Source organism: Coturnix japonica, chromosome 13 (genome assembly GCF_001577835.2).
Source record: "Coturnix japonica isolate 7356 chromosome 13, Coturnix japonica 2.1, whole genome shotgun sequence".
In the NCBI taxonomy this organism is placed as follows: domain Eukaryota; kingdom Metazoa; phylum Chordata; class Aves; order Galliformes; family Phasianidae; genus Coturnix; species Coturnix japonica.
In genome coordinates this window covers 1,282,219-1,297,019 of record NC_029528.1, presented here as the reverse complement: position 1 = coordinate 1,297,019, position 14,801 = coordinate 1,282,219, and the positions used below count along the sequence as shown (strand labels likewise).

Sequence of the window (14,801 nt, the reverse complement as noted above, 5' to 3'; positions counted from 1 at the left end):
TATGAGCAGATAACAGCCTACGAGTGGATCTGGGTAAGTGTGCTAAATGGAAGCAAAGCCTAAACTGAATTTTCACATTTTATTGGTCAAAACTATTTACATGAGTTGAAAAAATCTAATCTGAACTTGAACTATGTGCTGGAGCAAATCAAAGAAGAGAGAGGGCCAATTAGTGCAGTTTCTCTGACTAAGTGTAATGACTGTCATTAAGATCATCACGTCAGCAGTGTTGCACAAGTGAGCAGCAACCAACAGAGACCCATCGCACTGTCTCCTAAGCACCCCATGAATAAAGTGCTGGGTGCTGGGGATGCAGGACCTCCTGGCCTGCAGTATGAGCATCACCTCAAGAGCACAGCATTTGTGCCCCATGTGTGAGATGGGATCCTCTGCTTCTCATGGAGATTTTCTTACTATTTTAGGCCTAAAAGTGAAACGGAATAAGACGGCTTCTTTCCTCTTCCAGTCAGTAACAAGTAACTTGTGCCATTCCCTTCAGGTCTCTAAGAGTCTCTGCAGAAATGCAGTTCACAGGCTGGGAAGTCAGTGGTTTACAGGCTGCAGGAAATGGCCTGCATGGGTCTGACGGTGTCCAGCCAGGAGAAGTCCAGGCTGTTCTTCTGGTCCAGTATGCGGAAATCCAACTCCCCTGAACAGAAAGACACAGAAATGAGCACAGAACCCAGGACAGTGGGAGCATGAGAACCAATGGATGGTAATGTATCAGCAAAGGAAACCACCCTCAGAGGTGAGCAAATACCTTTGATTTGCATTTTGCTGCAATACTCCATTCTCCCTAATGAAGCTCTTCAATTTAAGCTATCACTAGTAGAAAATCTTATGTTGCTAGGAAAACTGAAGAACAGATCTGTATTGTACTTCTACTGGAGGCTCTTTTTATCTCAACAAATTCCCTACAGACTCCCAGCAGGTTAATTAGAGGAATTCACAGTTTCCCATGTCATGAGGTTCCTATTTCTCCCTCCCAGTTCAAGAAGTGTCTCTGATGAAAACCCTTTCCTGTGCCTCCCACCCGGACCACAATGGTAGCGAGTCTTTGTACCTGACTTGTCGATCTCGCCATCCTGCTCCTTGTAGCCAAATGTGCTGCACATGTTCTGCGTGCCTGGCTCATTGGTGAAGAAGCCCTTCCCCTCAACGCTGGTTGTGTGCCAGTCCTGGGTGGGGGTGGGTTCAAGCATCTGTAAGGCAGTAAGAAGATGGTAAAAAGCCTGAGAGTGACAGGGGTGGGGGAAATATGGGTCCTCACACACTGAGTAAATTCTCGTCTACCTTTAAGAGCTCATGTGGGGGGAAACAGCACAAGAAAAAAGGTTTTGCTTAAATAATGACAATGATATAAAACTCACTTTACTCCTTATTTAATGAAAGTTAATGCAAAGCAAGGAGGGTGGGAGCACCTTCTATCAAGGAACCCCATCTCCTTATCAGTGGGATGAGTGCCCCATGTCTGGAAACAGAGATTAAAAGCCAAACACGTGGCAGAGGGCAAAATAAGTCTTTCTTGAGAACTCAAAGGCCTCATGGGCTCCGATACAGCAAACTTTGCTTCTAGCAGAACTCAATGGCTTTCACTGACTTCTATGTACAGCATCTCAAGTTCATGCTTGCAGAATCACCTTTTTTTTTTTTATATTTCATTTTTTCAGGCTTCCTCATAAGGGTTTTGGATTACAGGAAGTACGTGTTCAGCTCACATAGGGTTATCTATGGGTTAGGAAGCCACTGCTCTTCCTTCCTTGGTTCAAACAGCAACTTTGGACAATTTCAATTGAAAAGAAGGGTTATTTTTACCTTTATAAGGTTTGAGTTCATTTCATCCTCATCTTCATCCACAATTTTTTTGTAATCACAGAAAAAAGAAAAAGATCCAGATGTCAGTTTTCCTCACAAGGCAGCCACCATCCTTTTGCTTCCTCCCCAGTGCTTCACATCCTTGCCTCACACCAGAAGCACACTGAGGTTTCCCACCCCAGCCCTTGCTCGCATGGGAGCTCTTCTCTGCAGGTGGTGGGTCCAGGACCCCACTGTGCCCCACATGTTATACTGAGGAGCTGCTCACTGCTTGAGGTCCAGAAGCAGCTCCACAGCCCAAACTCTAACAGCCCACCCCAGCTCTTCTCTACCCTGGCTGTGAGGTAGCTCTAGAAACCCAAATCCATCTGATAGAAGCTGCTTTTCCTATAGACCAACTCCAGCTTCTCTTAGCACCAAGACACCCTTGCCTCCAGCACCAGGAGAGCACTGAGAAAGTGAGGTGGGAAGGAAGCAACACCAACCTTCTGAGGACGACCCCAGAGGGGACACCTGGAGGTGGTGGTAGATGTCATTGGTGCTGTCAGCCATGGCGATTTCCATTGGCATCCTCCAGTCGTTCAGGGAGCCGCTCACCTCACAGGACGAGAGGTCTGGGGGATGTACAGGGAGGGGTCAGAGCAGGTCCCACTACAGCACTTGGCACCCAGCACAGAACCCCCCCGCCTCTTCCTCCTCCTCCTCTTCCCCCTGCACAGCCCACAGGCAGCTCTGTCTCTTGGTGACACCGCTGTGGCTTTAGCACCAGCAGCACTTTTCTCTCTGCTCGGAGCTGAAGCTCTCACCTAAGGTGATGGACGTGTTCTCCACCTCCACTTCCTGCCCCGTGTAGTCGTGAGCGGTGTAGCTGCTGTGGTCATCAGGCAGAGGAGTGCTGGTTAGTCGTTCTGCTGACTCCTCCGTCCTCATATCCTCATACAACTACAAAAAAAGAACAAAGCATGACAGGTTGTCTAAGAACTCACAAGTTCCCATACGAAAGACATTAAGCTTGAAAACCACCAAAAAAACCTCCAGCTCCTTTAGCTGCCTGTGCAGACACATACCTTTCTCTTGCTCTTGTTTCTTGCTTCCCTTGAAGACTTCGACTTCCTTTCTGTTAAATAGAAATAAGACGAAGGTGAGCACGGCTGCAGGGCTGCTGAGCAGCTCCACCACTGCTGCCAAGCTGAGCCCAGGGCACCCCCTGAGCACCTTGATTTGGGACAGAATGGGCTGCTTGTCTAAACCATCACCAATAACAACAAGCCCAGCAGCCCCAGTGCTGCCTGCAGGTCTGTGGGACGCTGCCTAAGCAGAGTGGGAAATTTAAGCAGTGCTTAAGCTGAGGGCTTACCCTTCTTCTGGTCCTTTGTCAAGGGGGGGAGCATCCTGTACACTCGGACAGCGCTGGAGCCTTTGTTGATGCTTTTATCCTTCACTTCTTCAATGTCGGGCAGTGAATTCATGGCACAGCGGAAGTTTGCCTTCCAGGTTTTTGGGTCAGGGTCCTTCTCACCTACTTTATATCTTCCTGTTAAGAAGAGATGGGATGAGTGTTGAGTGATTTCATTGCACTGATAGTTCTTCACCCCAGAAAAGTTCTGTTTCCTCTGCCATGTAACACCTGAGGTGTAAGCCAAGACAAAAATGGAGACACTGGAGATATTCACATGACTGGAGGGACTGAAGCCAGCACACACCTGTATGGATGGCCCAGCTTCGGAAGAGGCAGGCGTCTTTCTCCATGTCCCAGCCATGCTTAGCTGCATGTTTCCATGGGATCTGGAATATCATTTTATCCTGAAATTAAACCAACAGAAATTCAAATTAACAATAAAAGCATCACATGCCAGTTTGTAACGATGGCTTTAATCAAACAATTCCCTCAGCAGCAGCTCAGAAACTTTGAAACCCTCTCCTCACATCTTCATTTATGAACTGCTGATCCACCTGATGGGTTTGGGAATGCTACATGCAGTGGTACAGCAGCAATGAGCAACAGCTTCAGCTCAAGCCAGAACCACTGCAACACATCATACCTCATCTGCTAGTGTAACTACAAGACATTTCCCATGTACACTTGGATACAGAATCCCTTGAAGGTTTACCAATAGGATACTGTATGAATCCCACCAGAACCATATCCTAATAATGCCTAATAACACCTTGGGATAAATTGGAAGCTTCAGAGACAGAAATCTGACTCAGTAAGCCTGGTGATCCCACTCCTATGGGGAGTGAACAGCAACAGGGATGTGCTTCCCAACACCAACCTGAGATGAACTTAGGTCAGAGCTTAAAGATTTCTGTCCTATGGGAGGAGGTGTAGGAGTAGCTGCTGGGCTGGGACAGAAGGTGGCTTGGCTACAGTAAGCACCAAGAGATGAGTTTTCTTGGTTCTCAGTCAAGTTCAAACTGCATTTACTTTATCATTACCCTCTATTGTTGCCTAGAAAAAGACTGAAATAGTGCATTCTGTACCAAGCAGAGCCATCTTTCCTGAAAAGGAAGTTTTCTTTTAAAAATAAAATTATATATATATTAACAAAATGCTTCTCCATTTTCTTCTTTCCTTTATGATCTTGACTTACGTTTAATGGCAACTAAGAACAAGCGTGGTTAATGATACGGTAATAATAATTATGATGCAGCGATAATAGTAAAATAGATGGCTCACCTTGTTGATCCAGATCAGCCCCGGTATTTGATTGGAATTGATCTGCATTTCCAACCAGGGTCTCATGCGCATCCTTGAGACAGGCATGTTTCCTGCGGGGGGATACACGGGGTCAGCTGAAACCTCATCTCTCCTACCCCAACCACCTCGCAGTGCCTCCCCTCTCCCAGCTCTCCCAGCGCTCCCAGTGACCAGAGCAGCGCTTGGAGCCTTTTGCTCCATTCCAGAGCAGTTTCTGCTCCGGGTCCTGCTCCGTGACGGGGGCGGGAGGAGGCACAAAAGCGGACAGCGGGGACCCCCGTGTCACCCCTCTGTGCGGCCACCGGGCACTCTCTGCACGGCCGCTCCAAGTTCGCTCTCTGCACCGAGAGCAGCGGTGAGTCCGCCGTACCTCCTCCCCCCCCCTCTCGTAGTGGAGCGCTGCAGCCGTCCCCCCCCACCTCCGCTTCGCTCTGCTCCGCTCTGAGCTTCCTGTTTGCGCTGCCCGCGGACAGCCGCTCCCGAACAATGGGGCTGCGGCTTTCCCAAGCAACGAGACAACGACCCGCAAAGTTCTCGGAGCCGGGGGAGAGGGCAGACGGCGCCGAGCCGGGCCGAGCCGGGCAGTGTGCGGATATTCAGGGTGCAACCCCGGAGTCCGGCGCTGGCTCCGGTTGAGCCCCAAAGCCGTAGCCGCGCCCAGACGTCGCCGTCCCCTTACGGCGTGGAGGATGTCCCGTCCCGTCCCGTCCCGTCCCGTCCGTGCTGTGGGCGCGGGGCTGCAGCCCCCGGAGGATGCCCGGTGCCCCTCGAAGGCTGCAGCATGAAGGGCGCAGCGGCACCTGAGACAACCCCAAAGTGCCTCAGCATAATTCAGGATGGCGGTATCTTTGCTTGGCGAGCCGGGCCGGACCGGACCGAGCCGGACCGGACCGAGTCGAGCCGTGTCCCCGTGGGGACGCATGCAACCAAAGCAGGGGGCGATGAGCGCCGGGACCTACCTCAGTGTGAGATCCTGTGCTGAGCTGTGCTGTACTGAGCTGTGCTGTACTGAGCTGTGCTGTACTGAGCTGTGCTGAGCTGCGACAAGAGGCGACGAGCCGACCCGAGCGCTCCGTGCCCGACGGCTGCCGACCCAGCTCTGCCGCCCGCGGGTCGCGCCCTCGGGTATAACGCGGCGGCCGGGATTCCCCGCCGCCCGGGCTCGGCAGCGGCTGCACCAATCGACGCAGCCGCTGGGGGACGGTCGGGCCGCTGATTGGTCGTTGCTTCCGGCATCATTTCGGGGAAATCAGGCTGTTGTAGCACCAGAGGAGCGGGGGGAGCACCGCCCCCAGCCGGCACCGCACGGCCAGGGGATAACGGTGGGACGGGACGGCGATGGGACGGGACAGCGGTGGGACAGCGATGGGCTCTGTACACCCTGCGGCTCCGCAGACACGGCTCTCGGCCCCAACGAGGGTTGTCCCGGATGACAAAAGGATCTCAGCCCACAAACACTCAGTGTTTAACCTCCTCCTCCCCTTCCCCACCCCCCGTCCTGTGATTTCACCCCTGACCCCATGAGAGTGCAGGTGAGCTGCAGCAGTGCAGCACTGCAGCACAGGACCTCTGATCTAACAGCGAGGGCACAACGAGCCCCAAATGCACACCCGTAGATCCGCCAGCCCAGTTCAGCACTCGTAAAGGAGGAAAGGAAGTGGAAAAAAATAAGGGTCAGAATGGGGCTATTTTTAGTGCAATGGGAATTGGCCGGTGCTCAGCTGCACTTAGGGAATGTGCTGGGAGGATCAGTCACTCTATCTGACGTGCACAGCACCACAAGGACCACGGCGCCTCAAAGCAACGTGATGGCACTGCCCTGCTGAGAGCTGCATGGAGGGTCCGTGCTGCATCCTCGTGTGTACTGTGCCAGCAGTTCCCAGAAAGGGACTTGGAGGATGTGGAGGAATAAGAACTACGGGGATGGGTGGCAGGAAGGTCAATAGAAAAGGAAATAAAAGAAATGAAAATGATAAGTGATGTTCCTGTGTTTATATTTCCGTGCCCACTGTTGGCTTCCACATGTGCAGAGCTGCACTCCTTCCCAGTATGTACATGACTGATGGACACAGGCAGCACCCAGATCCCTGAGTGTAGCACAGTGCTGCTGGACACTGGAACAGCCCAGGGCCCACCATCCTGCTGGGCAGTGCTGCTGCAAGCATTGATCTCAGATCTCAAGTACTGGACCAGGGCTGCTCAGCCCAGTGCTGGTGGAACCAGAGCCTTCCCGCAGTGCTGCTCTCATGCAGCAACCAGCTGAGCTCCATTTGCTTGGCTGTAGGTGCTGGACTCTCACAGACAGCCTGATTTCCCATCACCATAAAATGCCACGCGTTGTGCAATACCTTACAGCGAGTCGTATGTTTCTGATCATCTGCCTTCTGGGTAGATGGCCAAAGAAGTCAGGGCAATGGAGACATTCTGTAAAGCCTGGGAATGCTTTCTTCTCCCACCTTCCCCAGCCAAGGCTGCGAGCTGCTGGGCTGCTTTGAAATACCCTTCGATGACTGTGAGATTGGAGTCATGGTGTCTATCTGCTGCCTTAAGTGAGCAGAATACTGGAGCACTTAAAGGGCTGTTCCACCTTTTGGCTTGCCTGGGTCAAGTTGAGTGGAGCAGAATTGTTTTGGGGTGCCTATAATATATACAATTAATGTATATAAGTAACAAAGATTCTCTTCTTCTCTCCTCCTCTGGTTTGTTTTTTTATTAGTTGTGTTTGTTGTTGTTGTTGTTGCTGTTTTTTAACTAAAAGATAACAACAGAACCACAAAACAGTTGGGCTGGACATGTGGGAATGCTTTCAGGGCAGGGATGGAGTCATGTGCAATGGGAAGAGACAGCCTGGGCAAACAGAGTCACACTGTTGCACTCCAACTCCACTGCCATTTCTGTGCTTGTTTTCAACAAGAAGAATAGTGGGAAAAAAAGGCCAGGCTTGGATTTAGTGCAGAACTCTCACCTCTGAAAGTGCCCCATGTTTTTTGCCAACTCATTTTTTCACTGTCTCAGTAGCACCTTCCATCCAGGTTTTGCCTTTGTGCAGGGTGAGGCAGGGCTGCTGGTGAGCTTTCAGTGTCAATAAAGATAGAAGGCATCAGGTAAATCAAACACAGGAGGAGGCAGAGAGGCACGGGGCTGAGACAGGGCAGCACAAGGATGTTCCCAGCTCCTGGGCTCTGATCTGCCTCATGCTGACCCCTGGGCACAAGGTACCTGGATTTAGGAGCGCCGAAGGGTAGTGAAAGGAACCTGAAAAAGAGATGGCAGAAGGTATCTGAGATCCCAGCGCCAACGCCATCACAATAAAAGAGTCACAGTATCTCTCACACAACATAAATATTGACAAGGCAGGTCTTGCTGTGGTTCTTTCAAGCTCCAGCTTCCCCTGGTTTGTTGCTCAGCCCTCAGCTGGCTTCACATCAGAATAATCCTGAGCTTCCTGGGCTGATGACTGTATATCGTAAATGTGTCAGAGGTGCTTCAACGACCTCATTGTGAACCGTGACTTGATTGATCAGTGACTTCTGCACCACAGTGTCTCTACAGCTATTTTTAGTGTGTATCACTGGCAGCAACTGGCATCAAAGGGGCATCAAATAAATACACCCAGCATAGAAATGCAGCGTTAACTCTACACCTCCACTGCTTTCCACGGGTATAAACCCATGCAGTTTGCTTCCAGCAAAAGCCCATTAACCTTTCTATCTGGGTTATGCCCTATCAGCATAGCCAGTTGCTGTGGGAGTGCCCTTCTCAGGCTGGGATGCAGTCTGCTTGTTTGCTGCTTTCTTATCTTTCAGCAGAAACAAGGAACTGACAGCTCACCTCTCTCACTGGGGCTGTGTCAGGCTCTCAACACACCAAGGCTGCAGAGCCCATCTGTGCCACCGTGCCAACATACCTCAGCTGCTCACAGTGCCTGGCAAGCAGTGTGCATGGTGCAGGAAGGCAGGCACGTGGAGGTGGGGTGTGCTCATACAAAACATGAGCACGGAATAATGCAATTCAAGAGGCAAATACTCACCAGGAAAGTGTTTTGCCCCACCCAGCTGCCAGCCGGCTGTCACACACAGGGAGCTGCCACTGCTCCCAGCTCTCTGGTCTGGGGTCCCTTGGTCCCCATCTGACTGCAGGCTGCTCCCAGCCCCTGCCCTGCAACCCCCACTGCCCTCTTCCTCATATCACCCCACAACTTGCTGACCATCTTAACAGTGAACTGAGACATGGGGAAAGAAGTCACCAGAAGTATTACATCACATCTACCCAATGCAGGGTGACCCCAAGCCTGGGTATGTTTCCCTAATTCAGAGGATGTTTATCTCTGATATTTTTACATAAAACCAAACCAAATCCCCAGGAGGTGCCTCACAAGTGGTGTGTGTTACCCTGAGATGGACACAGCTCTGTCTCAAACAGTGATGTCCTGTAAACTGGTGCTCCCAGGAAGCTCTGGACTCCACGTGACACCAAAAAGCACCAACTGTGTGGGATCAGTTGGGAGAACACAGAAGTAGAGGATTGTGGATTTGGCCAAATGATGTTGATGCAGCACTTCATTCCCCATCTCTGCCCCTATGGTCAGTTAAGCAGCCATACAAGGCAACCTGAGGTGGTTTCACTCCAGTGCTTTGTAAAACAAAGCGTGCTGGCTGGCACTGGACTGCATGCAGTGAATTGGGTTTGAGGAGAGGGTCCCATCCCTATATATGTCTGGATATCACAGCTCTGCTGGGGGAGCACAACTGCACAAAGCAGATGGGAGGAAGTGTGGCTTCAAGGTGGGGAAGAGCAGGAGCATGGGGAGAGTCAGCTCTTATCTGCTTCCTCGCCATGCCACCTGCTTCCTTCCAGTGATGCACTGTCACCTCCCATGCCCACCAGCACCCAGCAGCCCCTCCAGGCTGAGCACCACACATGGCACTTCCTCCTCACCACCAGTGCCAGGCTTCAGTCCGTCCCCATGCCTCCTGGTGTCCTCGCAGCCAGACTATGGGGCTATCCTGCAAACCTCCCCTTCTTTTCCCCACTTCCTCCCTTTGCTGCCTGCCTCCCCTCGTTACATTGCACTCCCTGTAAACTCTGCTCTCACCCACATCCTTTATCATTCTCTTCCCTGCTCCCCTTCCTCCCTTTCCCCATCAAACTCAGAAACAAGGATTCTGCTTTGCACTGGATCTCCTGGTACATGGAATAGCTGCAGAACCCACCACTGGGAAGCCCTGAGACCCCAGCAGTGAGCACCCAACCACCCGCTCCTGGGGCACTGTGTGTGGCTCTGAGTGGTCTGGGCAGGAAGGGGTTAATGCAGAGTGGGTGCAGGGTGCAGGCTCAGCCCTGGCTACAAAGGCAAACACCAAAAAAAAACCAGCTTCTCCCAAGCCTGCAGCCTTGGGAGTACAGCGCTTGCTGCAAGCTCTTTCCATTTCTTATAAATGGCTCTCTTACAAAAAGGAAGTCTGGCTGAAGCACATGCAGGGCAAAATGTGAAAAATGTTGATGCTGTGCCCAGTGAGGTAATACTCACAGGCACTCTGATCCTCGGGCTGCAATGAATACATCCTGGGATGGGCTGCGTGCAGCTTCCTGGAATCCAAAATCTCAGGACAAGAAATCAGTGCAGTTCTGCTCACTGATGACACAGCCCATTTTCAGACCAAACCAACACGAGATTCTGCTCTCAGTTTGGTGGGAGAAAAAGGAAATTCAGTGAATTTTCAGCCATTCCTCCTGAATTTCCCACCCACTCCCTGCTTTTCTCTGAACCTCGCAGGAGGAGACGGCTCTTCCACAAAATGTTTGCAGAGCAAAGCTCAGTTTGCAGTGGAGCTGCAATGCATTTGCCTAACGAGGGACAGAGCTGCAGCTGCCCAGACCTCCCTGCCAGAGGTGGACATGGGAGCAGTGGGCGCCTGGGGGTCTTTTCTTGTAGGGCACTGGTGCAAGCAGGGCTGGTAGCAGCAGAACATGGGAGCTGTACTACGGGGGCTGCTAACTATGTCCCTTGCCCTGGTTAGGGGCTGCTGGCTGCCGCCCCCTGTTCCCACACCACATCCAATCCTGCAGCTCTGCAGAATGACTCACCACTAAATGGAAGATGTAGTGAAGGACCTGTAAGCATTTCACCCTTGGGGAAGGAATGAATGGCTATTGCTTTGTTTCCAAACCTCCATCCTCTCCTATTGCCAAGAGGCTGCCAAAAAAGAAACTCCTGCTGTTGCCTTTCAGGGTTCACCTTGTTGGCACAGTGTAAGCTGTGGGGCAGAGGAGTGAAGGCTGGGAAGTGCTGGGGCTGTGCTCTGTGCTAGACTTTTCTGTCCAGTTACAGTTCATAGGAGAGACCAGAAGCCTTACTTGATAACAGTGCATTTCTCATGGGTCATACAGAAAAGAGTCATCCCTAGAGCTCTTGGAGGCTGCAGGAGGGCTCAGCCCAGGTCTGCTGGTTGCACCCTACTGTACTGAGCCAGCCCAGATCCAGTTGGGTGCCAGAAAGGGAAAGGCTGAGCTCAGTGACCCACCGAACCAGAGCTCAGCTGTGTGTTACAGCAGCAGGGCTCATCCACAGGGAGCTGGGGGCACTCCTGGGCAGCACCTGGAGGGACACCCAGAGATGGGGGCACTGTGCAGGGAGCATCCATCCCATGCAGGTCTCTGCTCAGGTGTGATTGCTTCTGAGAAAGACGTAATGATGTAGGTTGCTCTGAAAGTAATGCCTCCTATCTATTGCCGTGGAAACTACAGCCAATAGAATGATCTCAAAAATGTTATTTGATAGAGCAAATTCTCAGCTACAAAACATTGTTTTTCAGCATAGCTACTCCCACTAGCTATGTATTTTCACTAGTGATGAATAAGTGCCTGCATACTGCACTCACACAGATCTGCCCCAGCAGAGCTGCCTCACTGTCACCACTGCTGCAACAGCCCCCTCACCGTGCCCACATCCACCCTTTGGTCAATGAATGTCAGTAGGTGGGGAAGTTCAACCCCTACTGCCTTACCACCAACATCTTCCTCTGAGCCAACGGGATGAAATAGGAAACATTGCTTTTGGAGCAGCCCTCTGTACCTGTATATCTATCCATTAGTCTATTTGTATCTACCAATTACTCTGTAACCAATGGAGACCAAATGCACCAACAGCCCTTCCTTGGCCAAAGTCCGGGAGCAGCATGGCGGCTATAGGCAACACGGGGTCATTCCACCTCTCTCAGGGTTCGCAGAGGACAACGAACCCAGTGCATGTTTGCCACCTGGGTCACCCCTCACTGCACCACATCCCTGATCTGCCCGTGGCTGTTCTCATGTTCTCAGCACAGCACGGCTGATGGATGGGGCAGCAGTGCAGGAGTCACCTTTTGGCCTGCGGTACTTTGGGGTGCTCAGGGCAAATGTGTGTGTGTGTGTGTGTGTGTCCCATCTGCAGCCCCAGTGCAACGCTGGGCATCCCCCCTCAAGAGTGTTAGTTTATTGATTGCATCGTACCACCGTTATGTTATTAATTATGTTACTTATTTTCTCTTTATTTATTTATTGGTGAAGAACCAACCCTCCCCTTCTCTCCCGATCCATCCATGGGGTGGTACCGCTCCTCCCGTCCCGCCCCCGCCGCCGAGTTTCGGTTCCCCGCGGGAGCGGCTCCGAGCGCTTCCGGGAATCGGCGGTACCAGGCGCGGCCGCGTGGGGGCGCTACAACACGCGGCGGAGCCAGGCGGACCGGGGGGAATCCCAGGCGTGAGTCAGGGGCCGGGAGCGGCCGGGGCTGCATCGAGTGCGATGGGAAAACCCGAGTTAAGGGAAAAGCCCCGGGGCGAGGAGCCGCCACCCCACAAAAAAACCCCAACCCTGAGCCCTTGTGCTCGCAGAGTGCGGGATTCTGCCCGTGGATGCGCAGATAAGGAACGGATTTGATCGTTATCATCCGCAAACGCTCTGCGTGCGGTGCTCATTAATTACCTTTCACACATCGTCTTGTGTATGTCTGCCGTTATTTCACAGCGATGAACGTGCAGGTTTAGCGGAGCAGGGCCACCCCCGGGCCAAGACCCGCGGACCTTTGCGCTTTGACGCAGCAAAACGAGCTGTTAATCCTGAACTGCTTCTCTGCGAGATGCTCTCCCCGCACAGCGACACTAGGGGGGTGTCTCAACTTGTTTTGAGTAAGTTCAAAGCTGGCTGGCGTGAAGCTCCATAGACCAGGCGCTGTGTGCCTCCAGTCTGAGCCAAGGGAGCAGTGCCACCCTGTGCAGCATTCCTCTTGCTTGAGCTTGCAGCTCCTGTTGGCAGCTGGCACTGCTCTGTTGGCTGCCTGGCTCTGAATTACACTGCTAAGCCACGTTACAGGCACCAAAGTGCCCACAGGGTACACGCCATGGCTTTAATGTCAGTCAGTGAATGGTGCCTTGTGCACAAGCCACGGTCTTCAGTCAGAGACATAAGTGGGAATGCAATGGGAAGGTGAGACCAACATTCCTAGTCTGGTATCATGCAGAAAATACAACCCAGGTGCTGCTGAATCAGAGCTGGGCCCAGCCCAGTGCTGGGATGATTCTGTCTGTCCACAACCAGCCACCACCCACAGGTTTCTGCTCTGACACTGCCCTTACTTAGAAGATTTTGCACCTCAGCTTCTCTTGGCAAGGATTTGTCTGGATGCTTTGTGGGAAGAAAACACACACCAGCGTTGTACCTTATTAGCTGTATTCTGTAAGACCTGGCTGTGTATTGAGAAGGTCTGAGAGAGATCTCCATCCATCCCTCCAGAATAACAGGGCTTCTAAATCCCTATTTCATAGTCAGCTGCCTCATTTGCAGGAGAAATAATCAAGGGAATCATAATGACATGAAGAAACACACAATTGCACTCTGGAAATGAGTAATATATTGTTACCAGGGCCTATTAAAATATAATAATTACTACAATTCACCATTTAATAAGTAAAATAACATTTCTGTATTTAATGCTAGGAGAAGTGATTGGTTTGGGGGTGTTTTAGAAGTAGGTATCGAAAGCACAGCTGGAACCGTTTACTTCTGATGCAGGTGGGTGAGGGGATGTGTTAAGGGCAGCACAGCTGCAGCCTGGTTTCTGGGTTAAGCTGGGAGCTATTTAAAATTCAAAACTCCTCTTTTTGGTGATTTTGAAGTTGTGCTGCTGGGTTAGTTTAAGTGGTGGAGGTTGGTTTAATTTCTTTGTTGTAGGCAGTTCTATCACAGCCAGATCTCACTTCTCCTTCAGTGCTTGGTTATTCCTGGTTGTCTTCTCATGACTTCATAAAACAGGAGACTACTGATGCCTTTTCTTCTCTTGAGCTCTTCTGAAGTGCACACACTATTCTCAGTGACATCTGACCCAAGATTTTGGCAGTAAGTATTTATGTGTGTACGCTGAGCTCTTGTTGTGTTGAGGTGACATCAGTAGGCTTGTGCTTGTTATGCCAAAATACATGTGTTCTATGGGCATGTCCCTGTATTGCTGGGTTTGGGGCTGATGGCCCCTGCTCCTGGTGCAGCATCAGTGGGGTGAGGGATGTGGGGGGGGAAGCAGGGGGAATAAGGGCTGGCTGTGTGAGGGTGTGGATGAGCAGTGCCTGTTCTGTGCTAACATAGCACCAGGTGCACTGAGAGCTCTGAATGTGATGAGGGCAAGAGGTGATGGATTCGCGTTGTGCTCTGGGAGGTTCAGGTTGGACGTTAGGATAAAATTCACTGAAAGAGTGGTCAGCACTGACATAGATACTCAGGAAGTGGGGAGTCAGCATCACTGAGGTGCGGGGATGTGGTCAGTGAGCATGGTGGGGTGGGCTGAGGATGGACTTGGGAATCTGAGAGTTCTTTTCCAACCTCAATGGCTCTATGATACGTTAAGAATTAAGAAGAAATAATACGGATAAGACGTTGATCAGCTCCATCCCACGGCACTGGGGCTGCAGCGTCGCGGCTCGCCGGGAGGAGCTTGGGACCGTCTGCTGTCCTTTGTCGTTGCTGCCATCTGCTGCCGGGGCCGGCACTGGGAGCCGATAAGCACCGCCCGGTGGGTCCCGGCTCTGCTCCCATAGTGTCCGCTGGGGGCTGCGCTGTGCAGCCCGGATTTGGGGATCGCTTCGGTTGGGGAAGTGCAGCTTTGCCCCATCCCTCAGTGCCACATCAATGGCTCCTTAACGCCGGGCTCTGCTTGGTTGTCAAGGACTGTGTGCCTGTTAGATTTACCCCAGTGTGGAAATAGCTCAGAGGGGATTTGTGTGTGTGTTTGTGGGGTGGGGAAGGAGAAAATAGAAGG

At 51.7% G+C, this 14,801-nt stretch overlaps 1 protein-coding gene across 1 annotated transcript; it reads right to left on the bottom strand.

The window, feature by feature from the left end:
• IRF1 (interferon regulatory factor 1) lies at positions 1 to 5,770 on the bottom strand. The gene is given in 10 exon segments (XM_015875574.2): positions 1 to 649; positions 1,064 to 1,202; positions 1,816 to 1,847; positions 2,301 to 2,429; positions 2,622 to 2,757; positions 2,883 to 2,932; positions 3,173 to 3,349; positions 3,519 to 3,618; positions 4,496 to 4,587; positions 5,476 to 5,770. Coding segments are annotated over 10 exon segments (1,233 nt in total). The 5' UTR covers positions 5,756 to 5,770; the 3' UTR covers positions 1 to 551.
• Positions 5,771 to 14,801: the final 9,031 nt, after the last annotated feature.